This window comes from Capra hircus, chromosome 27, assembly GCF_001704415.2.
Source record: "Capra hircus breed San Clemente chromosome 27, ASM170441v1, whole genome shotgun sequence".
NCBI classification, from domain to species: domain Eukaryota; kingdom Metazoa; phylum Chordata; class Mammalia; order Artiodactyla; family Bovidae; genus Capra; species Capra hircus.
In genome coordinates this window covers 10853668-10869506 of record NC_030834.1, presented here as the reverse complement: position 1 = coordinate 10869506, position 15839 = coordinate 10853668, and the positions used below count along the sequence as shown (strand labels likewise).

The 15839-nt window shown below is 38.1% G+C and overlaps 1 protein-coding gene across 1 annotated transcript in view; it reads right to left on the bottom strand.

The window, feature by feature from the left end:
- The window catches only part of LOC102186109 (disintegrin and metalloproteinase domain-containing protein 18-like), a 129315-nt gene that overhangs the window by 107008 nt on the left and 6468 nt on the right, over positions 1-15839 (bottom strand). The window contains exons 3-4 of the mRNA XM_018041817.1: positions 13655-13710; positions 2347-2425 (exon numbers count right to left, since the gene is read on the bottom strand). Of these exons, the coding sequence (XP_017897306.1) occupies positions 2347-2425; positions 13655-13710 (135 nt within the window). The remainder of the gene's footprint in view (positions 1-2346; positions 2426-13654; positions 13711-15839) is intronic.

The following is a 15839-nucleotide window of genomic DNA, read 5'->3' as shown; positions in this document are numbered from 1 at the left end:
ATTGGGGGAATTCTTATGGTCATAATTCCCATACCACCTAAAGCAATCTACAAATTCAATGTGCTTCCTACACAATATCCAACAGCATTTTTCACAGAACCAGAAAAAATGATCCTGAAATTCTTATGTATCCACACACAAACACACACACACAAATCCAAATAGGCCATAATCTTGATAAGGCTGAGGTATCACATTTCCTGATTCAAATGACATTAAGCCTTCTCTTTCCCTCAATCTTTTCCAGAAGAATGGTCACCTATTAAGTTTTGTCCTTAACATATTAGAATAAGAAGAGCAAAATAAACCTGCAGCAAGGTATCAGGGAGAAAAGAAATACAGAAAAAGATGTGACATTGAAAAGAAGATAACAGCAAAGAAAATCAAAGCAAGAAACAGTCGGTTCTTTGATATGTGCAATAAATTGAAAAATCTCTAGTAAGACTGACAGTTAGAAAAGAGGAGTCACATATCATCAATGACTGAAATGAACCAACACATCACTAAAGCTCCTGTAAGTCATTAAAAGAATAATAAAGACTATTACAAAATTCCATGCAGAAATGCCCCTGAGATGAAACAGACCAATTACTTAAAACACTAGAACCTACCAAAGCAATCCAAAAAAAAAAAAAGACAAATAAAATTGCCTATGACTATTAAACAAATTGAATTGCTAATTTAATAGCTCTCAACACACACACATGCAAAATCCCAAAGCCCAGGGATTTCACTGTAGAATTTTACCAAGTACCTTAAGAATTAACAAGTATTTATACAATGTCCTCCTGAAAAACAAGAAAGAATGCATTCCTTTTTGATGTATTTGGGCTTCCCTGGTGGCTCAGATGGTAAAGCGCCTGCCTGCAATGTGGGAGACCCGGATTCGATTCCTGGGTCGGGAAGATCTCCTGGAGAAGGAAATGGCAATCCACTCCAGCATTCTTGCCTGGAAAATCCCATGGACAGAGGAGCCTGACAGGCTATAGTCTATGGGGTCGCAAAGAGTCGGACACGACTGAGCGACTTCACAGACAGACAGTATTACTCTGATCTAAAAATTAGACAAAGTCACTGCAAAAAAAGAAAATCATAGACCAATATTTTTCATGAAATTTGACCCCAAAAATTCTCAAGAAATTGTTAGCAAGTCAAATCCAGGCACAAATAAAAATTTCATACAACAAGACCAAGTTTGGATTTTTATAGGTATGAAAGGTATTTTCTAGGTATTGTATCAATATTTGAAAATCAGTCAAAGCAATACACTATCTCAACATCATATGATCATATCAACTAATACAGAAAAGACATCTTATGCAATTAATTACATTCCCCATCATGGGGCAGAAAAACAAACAGATTCTTACCAATCTAGGAACAGTGAATTTCCTTAACTTTGTAAAGACCATATTAAAAAAAAAAAAAACCCCAAACCTATTTCTAACATTATCCTTAGTGGTGAATGACTGAATACGTTACCCTACAATTCAGAAAATCCAAACTCATAAGAAGTCCTATTTGATTCAACTCTTGTACCATAGTTAAGACATTATTCCTGGTCAGAGGACCAAGTTCAATGTGAGACTCACCCTCTGTGCTTCCTTTATGTCAGAGGAAGAATTCCCGATTTTTCTTTTAACTGTCTAATGTCTGAAACCAAGTGTCTCATGAATTCTGTCCTACTTTCTACTTGCAGATGGTGAGAAAGAGAAATGTTGTACCGGTTACCATATTTTAAATATCATTCTCTCTGAATCGTAGCACAGCAACAGAATTTGAACAAACACTTGCATTCGTATCTTCATCATCTATTCTGGCAAACTACATATCTTAGACTAAAGCTAACTTCTTCATATTCTTTTAAACCTTTTTGGACTCTTATCTGCATTGGGGGATATAATTCAAATTTCTGTGGTTTTCATGTAAACATATTAGGATTTAGTACTCCATATGCTATAGCAGCTTTATTTTTCTGTGCTCTTTCTGTGAAGTGGTTTCCACCGTTCCCTTCACTGCTCAGCTCCTATGACACCGTCAACAAAAATTCACCCTGTGTTTAGAGGCTTCTGAGTTCCTTTCCCCACTTCTTTCTCCTCTCAAATTCCTACAACTACTTCCAGTGAATGTAAATGACCTTTTCAATTAAGTGATTCCTGAGTTTCACTTTCTAAAATGCTCATTCTATTCAACATGTTTTCATAGCAACAGCCACATTATGTTTGGGTTTGTGATCAATCTGCTTGCCCAACAATCTGGCTGAGCATAAGGGAGGCTCATTCTTCCCACCAATGATACCTTTACCACAAAAGGATAAAAATCTACAAAACATAAAGTAAAATTTACCTTTATAAATGAAGAATCTGGATATAACACCCCCGATTTGTTGTATGAGTACACCAGGAGATTAGAGTCTAAAAATGACCTAATTCAACCAAAACAATAAACTTTGTTTTAATAACAGCATTAATAAAAGTAACTTCCAGAGTTATGACATTTAAGAAAAACATTACTTTCCACTTTATAAGCTTAAATATGCAAAAACGAAATGGCTTCCTTGGACTGCAAGAAGATCAACCCATTCAATGCTAAAGGAAATCGGTCCTGAATATTGACTGGAAGGACTGATGCTGAAGCTGAAGCTCCAATACTTTGGCCACCTGATGCAAAGAATGGATTCATTGGAGAAGACCCTGATGCTGGGGAAGATCGAAGGCAGGAGGAGAAGGGGGTGACAGATGATAAGATGGTTGGATGGCATGAGTGTGAGTAAGTTCTGGGAGTTGATGATGGACAGGGAGGCCTGGCGTTCCGCAGTCCATGGGGTTGCAAAGAGTCAGACAAGACTGAGGGACTGAACTGACCTGAAGTGGGTTCATCTCTCCACTGTCTACCTTTCTTTCTGATAGCGTGTTATGTATATAAGAGAAAACAAGAACCAGAATGACCAGACACAGGTGTGGGCACTGTAATGACACAGATTGATGTCTAATAAAATCCAGGACTTCCAATACCCCAAAGCAAAGTTTTTATAGATTCAACCATCTATACATCTCATGGCATAAATGCTTTTGTTATAATTTGCTAATAAGCAGCCATGGGTTGATAAATGAGAAAAAATTCATGCTTATTTCATTAAGTTTTTTCATAATGTATCCTAGGCTAAAAAACAACCTACAAATTCCAGGTGTTTTAAAATTAAAACAAATGTGGTTTACAAGGTAACTGCAGATTCAACTCCACAACGCTTTCCTTCTGGAACCTAGGAAAAGACATGGTCCTTCTATGGAAACTGCTTCTCTTGAAGCAGTAGGAGAAAAATTGTAGAACCACACAATACATCTCAAAGTCTTTGCTTGGAAGAAGGATTCTAGTCTTTGGCTCAAATATCATATGTTATTTTTACATAAATGCGATATAAATAGAGTTTAACACTATAAGCTTCTTACTAGGTGGATGTTGATTATCTTGGAACAATCTAACATGTTTAGGTAGGGATGAGATAGGGTGGGACCTGAACTCTTTACCGAGTGCTTGACCTAGGCCAGTGTCTCCTTGTGTAACAAATGATAAAGGAACTATAAGTGACTAAAAATAACTGCCTGCATGAGCAGTCTGGGTAAGTATGAACAAATAAGACACAAAAAGGCCACAGAGTGACTCTACCACTTCTGAGGTGCCAGGAATTTTCTCACAGCAAGGCACTGTGTGTGATGCTGTACACAGCACCACCAAGGGAACCTGCAGACTGTTGCAGAGAAGCCAGCTCTGACTCCATGTTGGAACAGTTTCTTTGACTTGCTCTTTGTTGCTTTTGTTACTATAATTGAATGGCTTGCCTCAGAGAATCCTGCCCCTCTGCCTGACTGTAAACTGGAGTGCCTTTGTTCAGAACCACGAGCTGTAGATGGCAGGAAGGAAGAAATTAACACATCCTCTGCCTGAGACTTGGCATTCTAGGAGATGTTTGCAAGAGTCAAGGTCTTTTTACTTTGCTACCTCACCTCCCCTCATCTCTGATCGATAAAAGAATCTGGCATTCAGACCCCAATAACACAGTTATTTTGAGGCGCTAGTCTGCCATCTTCTCGGTCAGCTGCCTCCCCAAATAAAGTCTCAATCCCTCGTCTCTCGGATTCATTGGCCTCTCCTGTGGTGAGCAGAGTGGCCTTGGACCACCAATCCACCCTGACTTTTACCTCACATGAGGAACTAGCCCATCCTCCTCAGAGAGTGAGCAAGGGAACCTGTCGCTTGTTTTCACTCCCTCCTGCTGCAGCACCAGTCTCAACAAAGCCTTGCCTGAATTCCTGTCTGGCCACTTAACAATTTCTACTGACTAAAGAGTCCAAGGACCCTAGATTTCTCAAGGATTCCAAACATCAAGAAGCCTCTGAACACCACGATAGAGAGAAACTAAAGCATTAACAGAGTGTTTATTCGTCACTACTTTTCTATTCATATCTGCTTTATTTGCTCTCATTCTTTTTTTGAAAAAATAATTGTTAGTGAAGTATAGTTAATTTTTAAGGATGTCTAAGACAAAAAGATTCAAATATATTATATATATATACACACACATATACATATAGTGATATACTATGTATATCTTTATATATCAGTGTATATAATGATTAAAGAATCTGAATGGCCCAGATGGGTTTAGGCAAAAGCATCTAAAACATGAATTCTGGAACAAGGACAGAGCTACATTTTATAACTGTAAGAATTTAAATGGAGGTTGCAGAGTGGGAATCCAACAGTAATTTCTGGAAAAAAGAAATTAGAAGTAAAAACCTTCACAGATATTTGACAAGAATTATTAAAATGAGAAAAAATTAGTTTGTAAGTTTATTCATCCTAGGCTCTTTATCAAAACCACACCTTTTACTTTTTTATATGAGACAACACACCAGTCTGCCTTTATCAGTGATATAAGGAAAATCAGGCTTCCTTGGTAATTCAGATGGTGAAGAATCCACCTGCAATGCAGGAGCCTTGGGTTTGATCGTTGGGTTGGGAAGTCTCCCTGGAGGAGGGAATGGCAACACACCCCAGTATTCTTGCCTGGAGAATCCCATGGACAGAGGAGGTTGCTGGGTTATAGCCTATGGGGTTGCAAAGAGTCGGACATGATTGAGCAACTAAGCACATAAGGGAAATACAAGTGAGCACTGAAAGAAAAACAATATCCAACGAAAGGAAATGAAAAACAAATCAAAGGCAAAATTTAAAAGCTAGCTTCTAATGAAGTAGCGTTGATGGACAAGAACAATCTTAAGTTCAAGAAAAATTAATAAGCTTTCCAAGCAGACCATTTGGAGAAGGAGAAAAAAAAAAAAAGATACTATGAAATTAAAATACACGACATGTGAATGCTATATCCCTTCAGTTGTGTTCCACTCTTTGACTCTATGGACTATAGTCCACTGGTCTCCTGTGTCCATGAGATTTTTTAAAAATATAAATTTATTTATTTTAATTGGAGGTTAATTACTTTACAATATTGTATTGGTTTTGCCATACATCAACATGAATCTGCCACAGGTATACATGTGTTCCCCATCCTGAACCCCTCTCCCTCCTCCCTCCCTGTACCATCCCTCTGGGTTGTCTCAGTGCACCAGCCCACAATGAGGTACCATTTCACGCCAGTCAGAATGGCTGCGATCCAAAAGTCTACAAGCAATAAATGCTGGAGAGGGTGTGGAGAAAAGGAAACGCTCTTACACTGTTGGTGGGAATGCAAACTAGTACAGCCACTACGGAGAACAGTGTGGAGATTCCTTAAAAAACTGGAAATAGAACTGCCTTATGACCCAGCAATCCCTCTGCTGGGCATACACACCAAGGAAACCAGAATTGAAAGAGACATGTGTACCCCAGTGTCCATGAAATTTTGAAAGCAACATTACTTGAGTGGGCTGCCATGCCTTCCTCCAGGGGACAGTCTCGACTCAGGAATCAAATCCACATCTCTTCTGTCTCCTGCATTGGCAGGCAGTTAATATTAAAGAATCGAATAAATGTATCCAAGAAAATTTGCTTGCTGTAAACATAATTAAAGGTTTAGCCAATAAAGAAGAAAGATGTTGGCAGAATGCACATCAAAAATAAAGATTTGATCATAGTTATAGAATATGATATACAGCACAGAGAAATAAGATGCAGGATGAAAGCATAGATTCCCCATGGAAGAAAATAAGGTATACGGGCTGAAAATTAAAAAGAAAACATTAAGGGACTTTGGATATTTCAGGGAATATTAATGTAGTATACAGACATATAGATAGAAACTCACACTCACCCATACAAAGAAAATATACTGGAAAACTTAAAATATACCATATCAAATTACAAAAATGTATAGAAAAGAAATACGACTCAAAATTCTACACATTGCCAAAATGTTATTTAATTATGAGAACAAAAAGACATCCACAGATCTGTGATTAGGGACGCATAGTATTTACATATTCCTTCTGAAGAAAATATTCTAACTAAATAATACCTGAGTCAGCAGAAAACTGCAAGTAAAAAAAAAAAGCTTCAAAAAAGAGGGAAAATGCAAATAGAGCCAATAAAGAAACTGAAAGTAGTGGATTTACATCTCAAATGGAAAGAGAATTTTTAAAAATATAAGATGTTATGGTATCACTTTCGGATCTTTAAGAAGAACATGAGAACATGAGAATCTATGAGAAAAAATATGAATATAAGGATTATTTGAAAATTCTTTTTTAAAGCAATAAACCCCCAAAATATAGGAAGAAAACATCAATATTCAACATGCTATTTTCACAACTACAGAAAAGATAAAGTGGTAATAGCCAGAGAAAACAAAACTTCTCACAAATTGATGATGGAGCAAAAGTATAAAAACAGAGAGATAAAGCCATACCTAGAATATAAATAACTTAAAACTAATGAATAAAAGACAATACTTTGGCCACCTGATGTGAAGAGCTGACTCATTATTTTTTTTCTTTAATTTTTATTTTTACTTTATTTTACTTTACAATACTGTATTGGTTTTGCCATACATTGACATGAATCAACCACGGGTGTACATGAGTTCCCAATCCTGAACCCCCCTCCGACCTCCCATCCCATATCATCTCTCTGGATCATCCCTGTGCACCAGCCCCAAGCATGCTGTATCCTGTATCGAACATAGACTGGCAATTCGTTTCTTACATGATAGTATACATGTTTCAGTGCCATTCTCCCAAATCATCCTACCCTCTCCCTCTCCCTCTCCCTCAGAGTCCAAAAGTCCGTTCTATACATCTGTGTCTCTTTTGCTGTCTTGCATAGAGGGTTATCATTACCATCTTTCTAAATTCCATATATATGTGTTAGTATACTGTATTGGTGTTTTTCTTTCTGGCTTACTTCACTCTGTATAATCGGCTCCTGATGCGAAGAGCTGACTCATTAGAGAAGACCCTGATGCTGGGAAAGATTGAAGGCGGAAGAAGACGATGACAGAGACGATGACAGAGGTGGTTGGATGGCATCACCAACTCAATGGATATGAGTTTGGAGAAACTCCTGGAGTTGGTGATGGACAGGGAGGCCTGGCATGCTGTGGTCTATGGGATCGCAAAGAGTCGGACACTACTGAGTGACTAATCTGAATAAAAACTAATTACCTTAAAATCCTAAGGGAAGCAAGTCAATGAGAACTGTACATTTTCACTTGGAAAGACTCTACATGTTATTAATAACCAGGGAACTGCATATTAAAGCAACAATAAAATAGTATTTGTTATCCACTAATTAACAAAAATGAGTGAATATGTGCATTTGGTTGAGAATGTAGAAAACAAATATCCTTTAATTTATTGTCATAAAAGTTAGTTATAAGGGTTTTGAAGAAAAAAACCTGGCAGTATATAACACTTGAGAATTTTCTTATTTATAATTCAATAGCTACACTGAGGCCTGGGAAGTCATGTCCAGGGATGTCAACTAGAGAGCTTTCTTGCTGCAATAAGGGAGGATAGATAATTTATGAGATATATTAATTTGATGGTGACATATGCATTAAAAATCATTTTGCACACATCAATATGAATGAATCTCAACAAATAATATTATGCACAATGTTGCATTATGAACGACCACAACCACATACAGGAAAACAAATGTACCTACGGCTCACACTTTTGGGTCATGTGCCAGTAGCCATGACAACTCTGCTAACTGGCCAGGCTTGCTCAGTGGTACAGGAATCAGCTGAATATTGGCTGATGTAGGGATAAATAGAACACCTTGGCTATGATCCACATGTCTTTAATCTTTCCGCAAGCTTAGCCAAAACATGTTTTCGTGGGGATGACAGGTAAAGATGGACAGCAGAAACCCAGGAGAGCCTTTTGAAGCCTCTGTTGAAATCAATTCACCCAACATCACTTTGGCAAAAGTAAGTGTGCAGTGGTGCTCAGTCACTCACTCGTGTTTCCGATACTGAAACCCCATGAACTGTAACCCACCAGGCTCCTCTGTCCACGCTATTCTCCAGGCAAGAATACTGGAGTGGGTTGCCACTGCCTCCTCCAGGATATCTTCCCCACTCAGGAACTGAACATGAGTCTCTTGCATCTCCTGCTTTGGCAGGAGGATTCTTTACCACTGAGCCACCTGGAAAGGCCCCAGCAAAACAAGTGGCATAGTCTCAAACTGGGCTGGTAATTTGCCAGACCCCCAGGTAAAATCCCCTTCGTGGATTCCAGCCTTGCCTTGGCAGAGATGCTTGTGTCACTACATGAAGCTATGAGCCATGCCGTGAGGGGGCACCCGAGATGGATGGGTCACAGTGGAGAGTTCTGGCAAAATGTAGTACACTGGAGAAGGAAATGGCAACCCACTCCAGTATTCTTGCCTGGAAAACCCCACAGACCATATGAAAAAAGCAAAAAGATATGACACTGGAAGATGAGCCCCTCAGATTGAAGGTATCCAATATGCTACTCAGGAAGAATGGATGGCAATTAATAATGTGGCTCAGATGTTAAAGTATCTGCTGGAAATGCAGGAGACTCAAGTTCAATCCCTGGGCCGGGAAGATCCCCTGGAGAAGGAAATGGCAACCCACTCCAATACTCTTGCCTGGAAAATCCCATGGACAGAGGAGGCTGGTAGGCTACTGTCCATGGGGTCGCAAAGAGTCAGTCACGACTGAGCGACTGCACTTTTGCACAGTAAGAAAGAAGCAGTTTGGCCAAAGCAGGAACAAAGCTAAGTTGTGGATGTGTCTGGTGATGAAAGTCCAATACTGTAAAGAACAATATTGCATAGGAACCTGGGATGTTAGCTCCATGAATTAAGGTAAACTGGAAGTGGTCAAGCAAGAGATGGTAAGATTGAACATCAACATCTTAGGAATCAGTGAACTAAAATGGATGGGAAAGAGTGTATTTAATTCAGATGACCATTATATCCACTGTTTTGGGCAAGAATCCCTTAGAAGAAACGGAGTAGCCCTCATAGTCAACAAAAGAGTTCAAAATGCAGTAATTGGGTCAATCTCAAAAATGACAGAATGATCTCAGTTCGTTTCTGAGGCAAACCACTCAACATCACAGTAACCCAAGTCTACACCCCAATGGCTGATGTTAAAGACAGTGAAGTTGACTGGTTCTATGAAGACCTAGGACAGCTTCTAGAACAAAGATTTTTAAAAATGCCCTTTTCATCATAGAGGATTAGAAGGCAAAAGAAGGAAGTCAAGAAAAACCTGGAATAACAGACAAGCTTGGCCTTGAAGTACAAAATGAAAGCGGGCAAAGGCTAACAGAGTCTTGTCAAGAGAACACACTGGTCATAGTAAACACTCTTTCCAAACAATCCAGTGGATCAGTCTACAAATGGTCATCAAAGGATGATCAATACCGAAGTCAGATTGATTATGTTCTTTGTTGCCAAAGATGGAGAAGCTGTATACAGTCAGTAATAACAAAACCTGGGGCTGACTGTGGCATAGATCATGAGCTCCTTATTGCAAAATTCAGGCTAAAGTTGAAGACAGCAAGGAAAGCCACTAGGCCATTCAGGTATGATATAAATCACATCCCTTATGATTATACAGTAGAGGTGACAAATAGACTCGAGGGATTAGACCTGGTAGAAGAGTGCCTGAAGAACTATGGATGGAAGTTTGTAACACTGTATAGGAGGCAATGACCAAAACCATCCCAAAGAAGAAGAAATGCAAGAAGGCAAAGTGGTTGTCTGAGGATGTGCTAAAAATAGCTGAGGAAAGAAGAGAAGTGAAAGGCAAGGCTGAAAGGAAAAGATATACTCAACTGAATGCAGAGTACCAGAGAATAGCAAGGAGAGATGAGAAAGACTACTTGAGCAATGAAAAAAAAAAAAACAAACAAACAAAAACAGAAAAATAATAGAAAGGGAAAGACTAAAGATCTCTTCAAGAAAACTGGAGATAAGGGAATATTTCAAGCAAAGATGGGCCTGATAAAAGGACAGAAACACTGAAGATCTAACTGAAGCAAAAAGATATTAAGAAGAGGTGGCAAGAATATGCAGAGGAACTATACCAGAAAGGTTTTAATGACCCAAAATACCACGATAGTGTCGTCACTCACCTAGCACCAGACATGCTGGAATGTGAAATCAAGTGGGCCTTAGGAAGCACTATTATGAACAAAGTTAATGGAAGTAAAAGAATTACAGCTGAATTATTCAAAATTCTAAAAGATGATGCTGTTAGAGTGCTGCACTCAGTAAATCAACAAATTTGGAAAACCCAGCAGTGGTCACAGGGGTGGAAAATGTCAGTTTTTATTCCAACCTCCAAAAAGGGCAATGCCAAAGAATGCTCAAACAACCTTATCATTGTGCTAATTTTACATGCTAGCAAGGCTATGCTCAAAACCTTCAAGTTAGACTTCAGAAGTGCAAGAGCTATGTAATTCCAGATGTACAAGCTCAGTTTAGAAGAAGTAGAGAAGACAGAGATCAAATTTCCAACATTCGTTAGATCATGAAGAAAGCAAGGGAGAAACAGAAAAACATCTACTTCTCCTTCATTGACTACGCTAAAGCCTTTGACTATGGATCACGATAAATTGTGGAAAATTTCTCAAAGAAATGCTTATACCAGAACACCTTACCTCTCTTCTGAGAAACCTATATGTGTGTCAAGAAGCAACAGTTAGAATCAGACATGGAACAACTGACTGGTGCAAATAGGGAAAGGAGTAAGAGGCTGTATATTGTTACCCTGCTTATTAAACTTATGAGCAGAGTACGTCATGTGGAATGATGGGCTGGATGAAGCAGAAGCTTGAATGAAGACTGTTGGAGAAATATCAACAACCTGACATGTGCAGATAATAACATTCTAATGGCAGAAAGTGAAGAGGAACTAAAAGCCTCCCAATGAGAGTGAAAGAGGAGAGTGAAAAAGCTGGCTTAAAATTCAACATTCAAAAAACTAAGATCATAGCTTCTGGTCCCCTCTCTTCATAGCAAATAGATGTGGAAAAAGCAAAATCAGTGACAGATTTTATTTTCTTGGTTTCCATAATCACTGAAGACAGTGACTGCAGACGTGGCATTAAAAGACACTTGCTTCTTCAAAGTAAAGCTACGACAAACATAGCCAGTGTACTAGAAAGCAGAGATACCACTTCACCGACAAAGGTCTGTATAGTCAAAGTCATTCTTTTTCCAGTAGTCATGTACAGATTTGAGAATAGGCCCATGAGAAGGCTGAGTGCTGAGGAACTGATGTCACTGAACTGTGGTTCTGGAGAAGACACTTGAGAGTCCTGCGGACTGCAATGAGATCAAGCCAGTTTATCCTAAAGGCAATCAAACCTGAATAATCAGTGGAAGGACTGATGCTGAAGCTGAAGCTCCAATACTTTGGCCAGCTGGTGTGAAGAATCTGCTCATTGGAAAGACACTGATGCTGGGAAAGATTGAAGGCAAAAGGAGATGAGGGTGATGGAAGAGGAGATGGTTAGATAAATGGAGGACAGGAGAGCCTGGCATGCTGCAGTCTATGAAGCACCAAAGAGTCATACGTGACTCAGCAACATGAAAATTGCTAGAAATGCACTTGGAAAATGGTACTTGCTCAGTAAATGTCAGTTACTGTTGTTCTTGTCTTTATTATTATTACTGTTATCTGGTCCCATCACTTCATGGGAAATAGATGGGGAAACAGTGGAAACAGTGTCAGACTTTATTTTGGGGGGGCTCCAAAATCACTGCAGATGATGATTGCAGCCATGAAATTAAAAGATGCTTACTCCTTGGAAGAAAAGTTATGACCAACCTAGATAGCATATTGAACAGCAGAGACATTACTTTGCCAACAAAGGTCCACCTAGTCAGGACTATGGTTTTTCCAGTGGTCTTGTATGGATGTGAGAGTTGGACTGTGAAGAAAGCTGAGCGCCGAAGAATAGATGCTTTTGAACTGTGGTGTTGGAGAAGACTCTTGAGAGTCCCTTGGACTTCAAGGAGATCCAACCAGTCCATTCTGAAGGAGGTCAGCCCTGGGATTTCTTTGGAGGGAATGATGCTGGAGCTGAAACTCCAGTACTTTGGCCAACTCATGCGAAGAGTTGACTCACTGGTAAAGACTCTGATGCTGGGAGGGATTGGAGGCAGGAGGAGAAGGGGACGATGGAGGATGAGATGGCTGGATGGCATCACTGACTCGATGGATGTGAGTCTGAGTGAACTCCGGGAGTTGGTTATGGACAGGGAGGCCCGGCATGCTGTGACTCATGGGGCCACAAAGAGTCGGACACGACTGAGCGACTGAACTGAACTGAACTGATGACTATCTTTAGCATTCATCCTTCTTGATACAGAAGTCCATTAATTTATACCAAGTCTGTTGTATAACAACATCTCAATGATATAAAAATGCATGGATGAGGATGCTTCTTGTCAGAGTCTATAGTGACAATCCCTGGAAATAACCGCATTACCCATCAATACTATATACCATGCATTCTCACTACTAAAAATGAGTGAAAATATACATACAGAGAAAGAATATATATGCTGTTATTAAATAAGACACTTGCAGAAGACAATTTGCATTTGAGCAAAGAAATCCTTTTTTGGGTAGGTTTCTGTATGTTTTATTTTAGACAAAGATGAAATTTAGATTTGAAAGTCATGGAGTGCTACACACAGATTATTGATGTTGGTTTCCTCACAGAATGAAAGCAGAAATCTGAAGACATTTAAAGTATACACTATAGCAAAATGAGACAAACTGAGAGTGTAACATTAAACAAAATGCATAAAGTCACATAATTATGTAAAATGACATGAAACAAACAAACTGAATTATGGGCAGATAACATTAGTTCATTTACAATTGTAATGTAATTAAATGTAAGGAGTTACATAAAATGATGTGCATGTATTTCATATGCTCTAATATTTATATCATTATAGTTGAATCTGAATATTAGACTTAAGGTCTAATGATAATGACTCAAAAGTCTAATCTGACATGATTTAACAAGAAGACTTAACATGTTAAATAAAATACTCATGCTTTTGAATGTTTAGGCTTTAATGTAGACTCAGTTATAGGAAGCCATTAAAAACTTAAGAAACTAAAAACAACTCTATGAAAAGAAGAATGTCCACTTACTGTTTTTCAAGTGGGAAAGTGTATGTTTTCTTGTCAATTTGGATGGAATAGGAGACCTATAGCAAAGGATTCAGAGAAAAAGTAATTATTAGATATTTCAAATCTCTGAAAGTCAAAAGTCCAATTTTAAAAAAAATGTACTCTTTCATATAAACAGGGGTGATATCATGTATCAAAACTATGTATACTGGAGAAGGAGATGACAACCAAATCCAGTACTCTTGTCTGTGAAATCACATGGACAAGGAACCTGGCAGGCCACAGTCCATGGAGTCTGAAAACAGTCAGAAATGTCTAAGAGACTAAAAACAACAAAAACAAACTATATTATCTCCACTTCTACATAGATATACCATTACAGTTATCTTTCTTCAATCTTGGAAAGTCTGACAGAATTAATCATAATCCAACTTACATAAAATCTAGGATTATAAATCTACCGCAAAAGTAAGAGCATTAGTTATTAGCATTAAAGTCTCATAAACAAATTTTCACTTAAAATGGTTAGATTTAGAAATGTTGAGTAAACTTTGAAGAAATTTGAGTTTTCTGATCTTTCCTTACTTTGCAGTTGCCAGAGAAAACAAAAGGAAAATTAAAGAATACAAAGCAAGTTTCTTTCTAAGATAAAACTAAAATTACACTAAAATCTGATGTTCACCTAAAGGCACCATTCAGAAAGCTAAAAGGCAGTTCTACTAAAGGATGATATCTGGAATTCATATCCTATTGGCCAGTTCACATTTGTGTGAGTCTCACTTCTAACAGTACATCTCGTCCTTCTCATTTTCCTTAGTCTATCTCACCAAATGTTTTGTTTTACCTGCTTCTCAGAAATCAACTTTTGACATTGGGAATCTGAGCTACTTCAGTTTATGTATTTTTTCATTAATTCTACCTCTTCATTGAAGGAGAATCTGTAAGAATTTTAAGGATATAGTTATTTTTCTATTTTTAAATTTCCAACCATTTATTGTCACCTATTTATTAGGGGATAGGAGTATATATTATGCTATTATATGAACTTCAGAGCATGATTTAAGTTTTTCTCTGCAATTTTTTCATTCTCATTCATTGTTTATTATTTAATATTGGTTACAGTTTATGATCTCTCCATCAACTCATGAACCACATACAAATATATTTTTAAATTTTCAAATACATTTCTCAGTCTTTTTGTTAAGTTTTAACCTAACTGTACTGTTCCCAGATAATCAGTGCTATTCTATCCCTATATGTTTTTCATCTATTTATTTTCCTTGCTGTGGTATTTCATTAAATGACATCATATATTCTTGAAAAGTATAAGAAGTCTTCTTCAGAAGCATTATTTAAAATGGACACAGAGCATACGTGCAGCTTGGTTAGAAAAGTTCCTGGGGAGGGAGGTGGGAGGGGGGTTCAGGATGGGGAACACGTGTACACCTGTGGCAGATTCATGTCGATGTATGGCAAAACCAATGCAATATTGTAAAGAGATTAGCCTCCAATTAAAATGAATACAGAGAGATGCTGTGGGGAGGGAGGTGGGAGGGGGGTTCATGTTTGGGAACGCATGTAAGAATTGAAGATTTTAAAATTTAAAAAAAAAATAAAAAATTAAAAAAAAAATAAATAAATAAAATTAAAAAAAAAATAAAATGAATACATTTAGATTTAAAAAATTTTAAGTTCTGTTTCTGGAAATAGTGACAAGTTTGGATGTTTCTGACTCTATTGAGACTTAAAATTGATGCTGGTGCACGGGGATGATCCAGAGAGATGATATGGGGTGGGAGGTGGGAAGGGAGTTCAGGATTGGGAACTCACGTACACCTGTGGTGGATTCATGTCAATATATGGCAAAACCAATACAGTATTGTAAAGCAAAATAAAGTAAAAATAATAATAATAATAATAAATTGGTGCAGTTTACAGTACAACCCCCCCACCCCGCCCCGGCCAAGGTTAGCTTCTGTTGTGTTTCCCTAACTAGTTCAAAAAGGCTGGCTTGGTTACTTAAGAGGTCACTGAAAGCTTTGTAAGGAGGTCTCCCAAAGCCAAGATTCCTCCTATAAATCTTGTGATTTTTAAGCCAGAGTCTCCACATATTCCCAGAGCACAGGCTCACATGGAGCTAGCTCACAGGGGAAGCTTCCTGGATTCCTGATAACTTACTTGAATCCTCTTTTTCTTGCTGCAACAA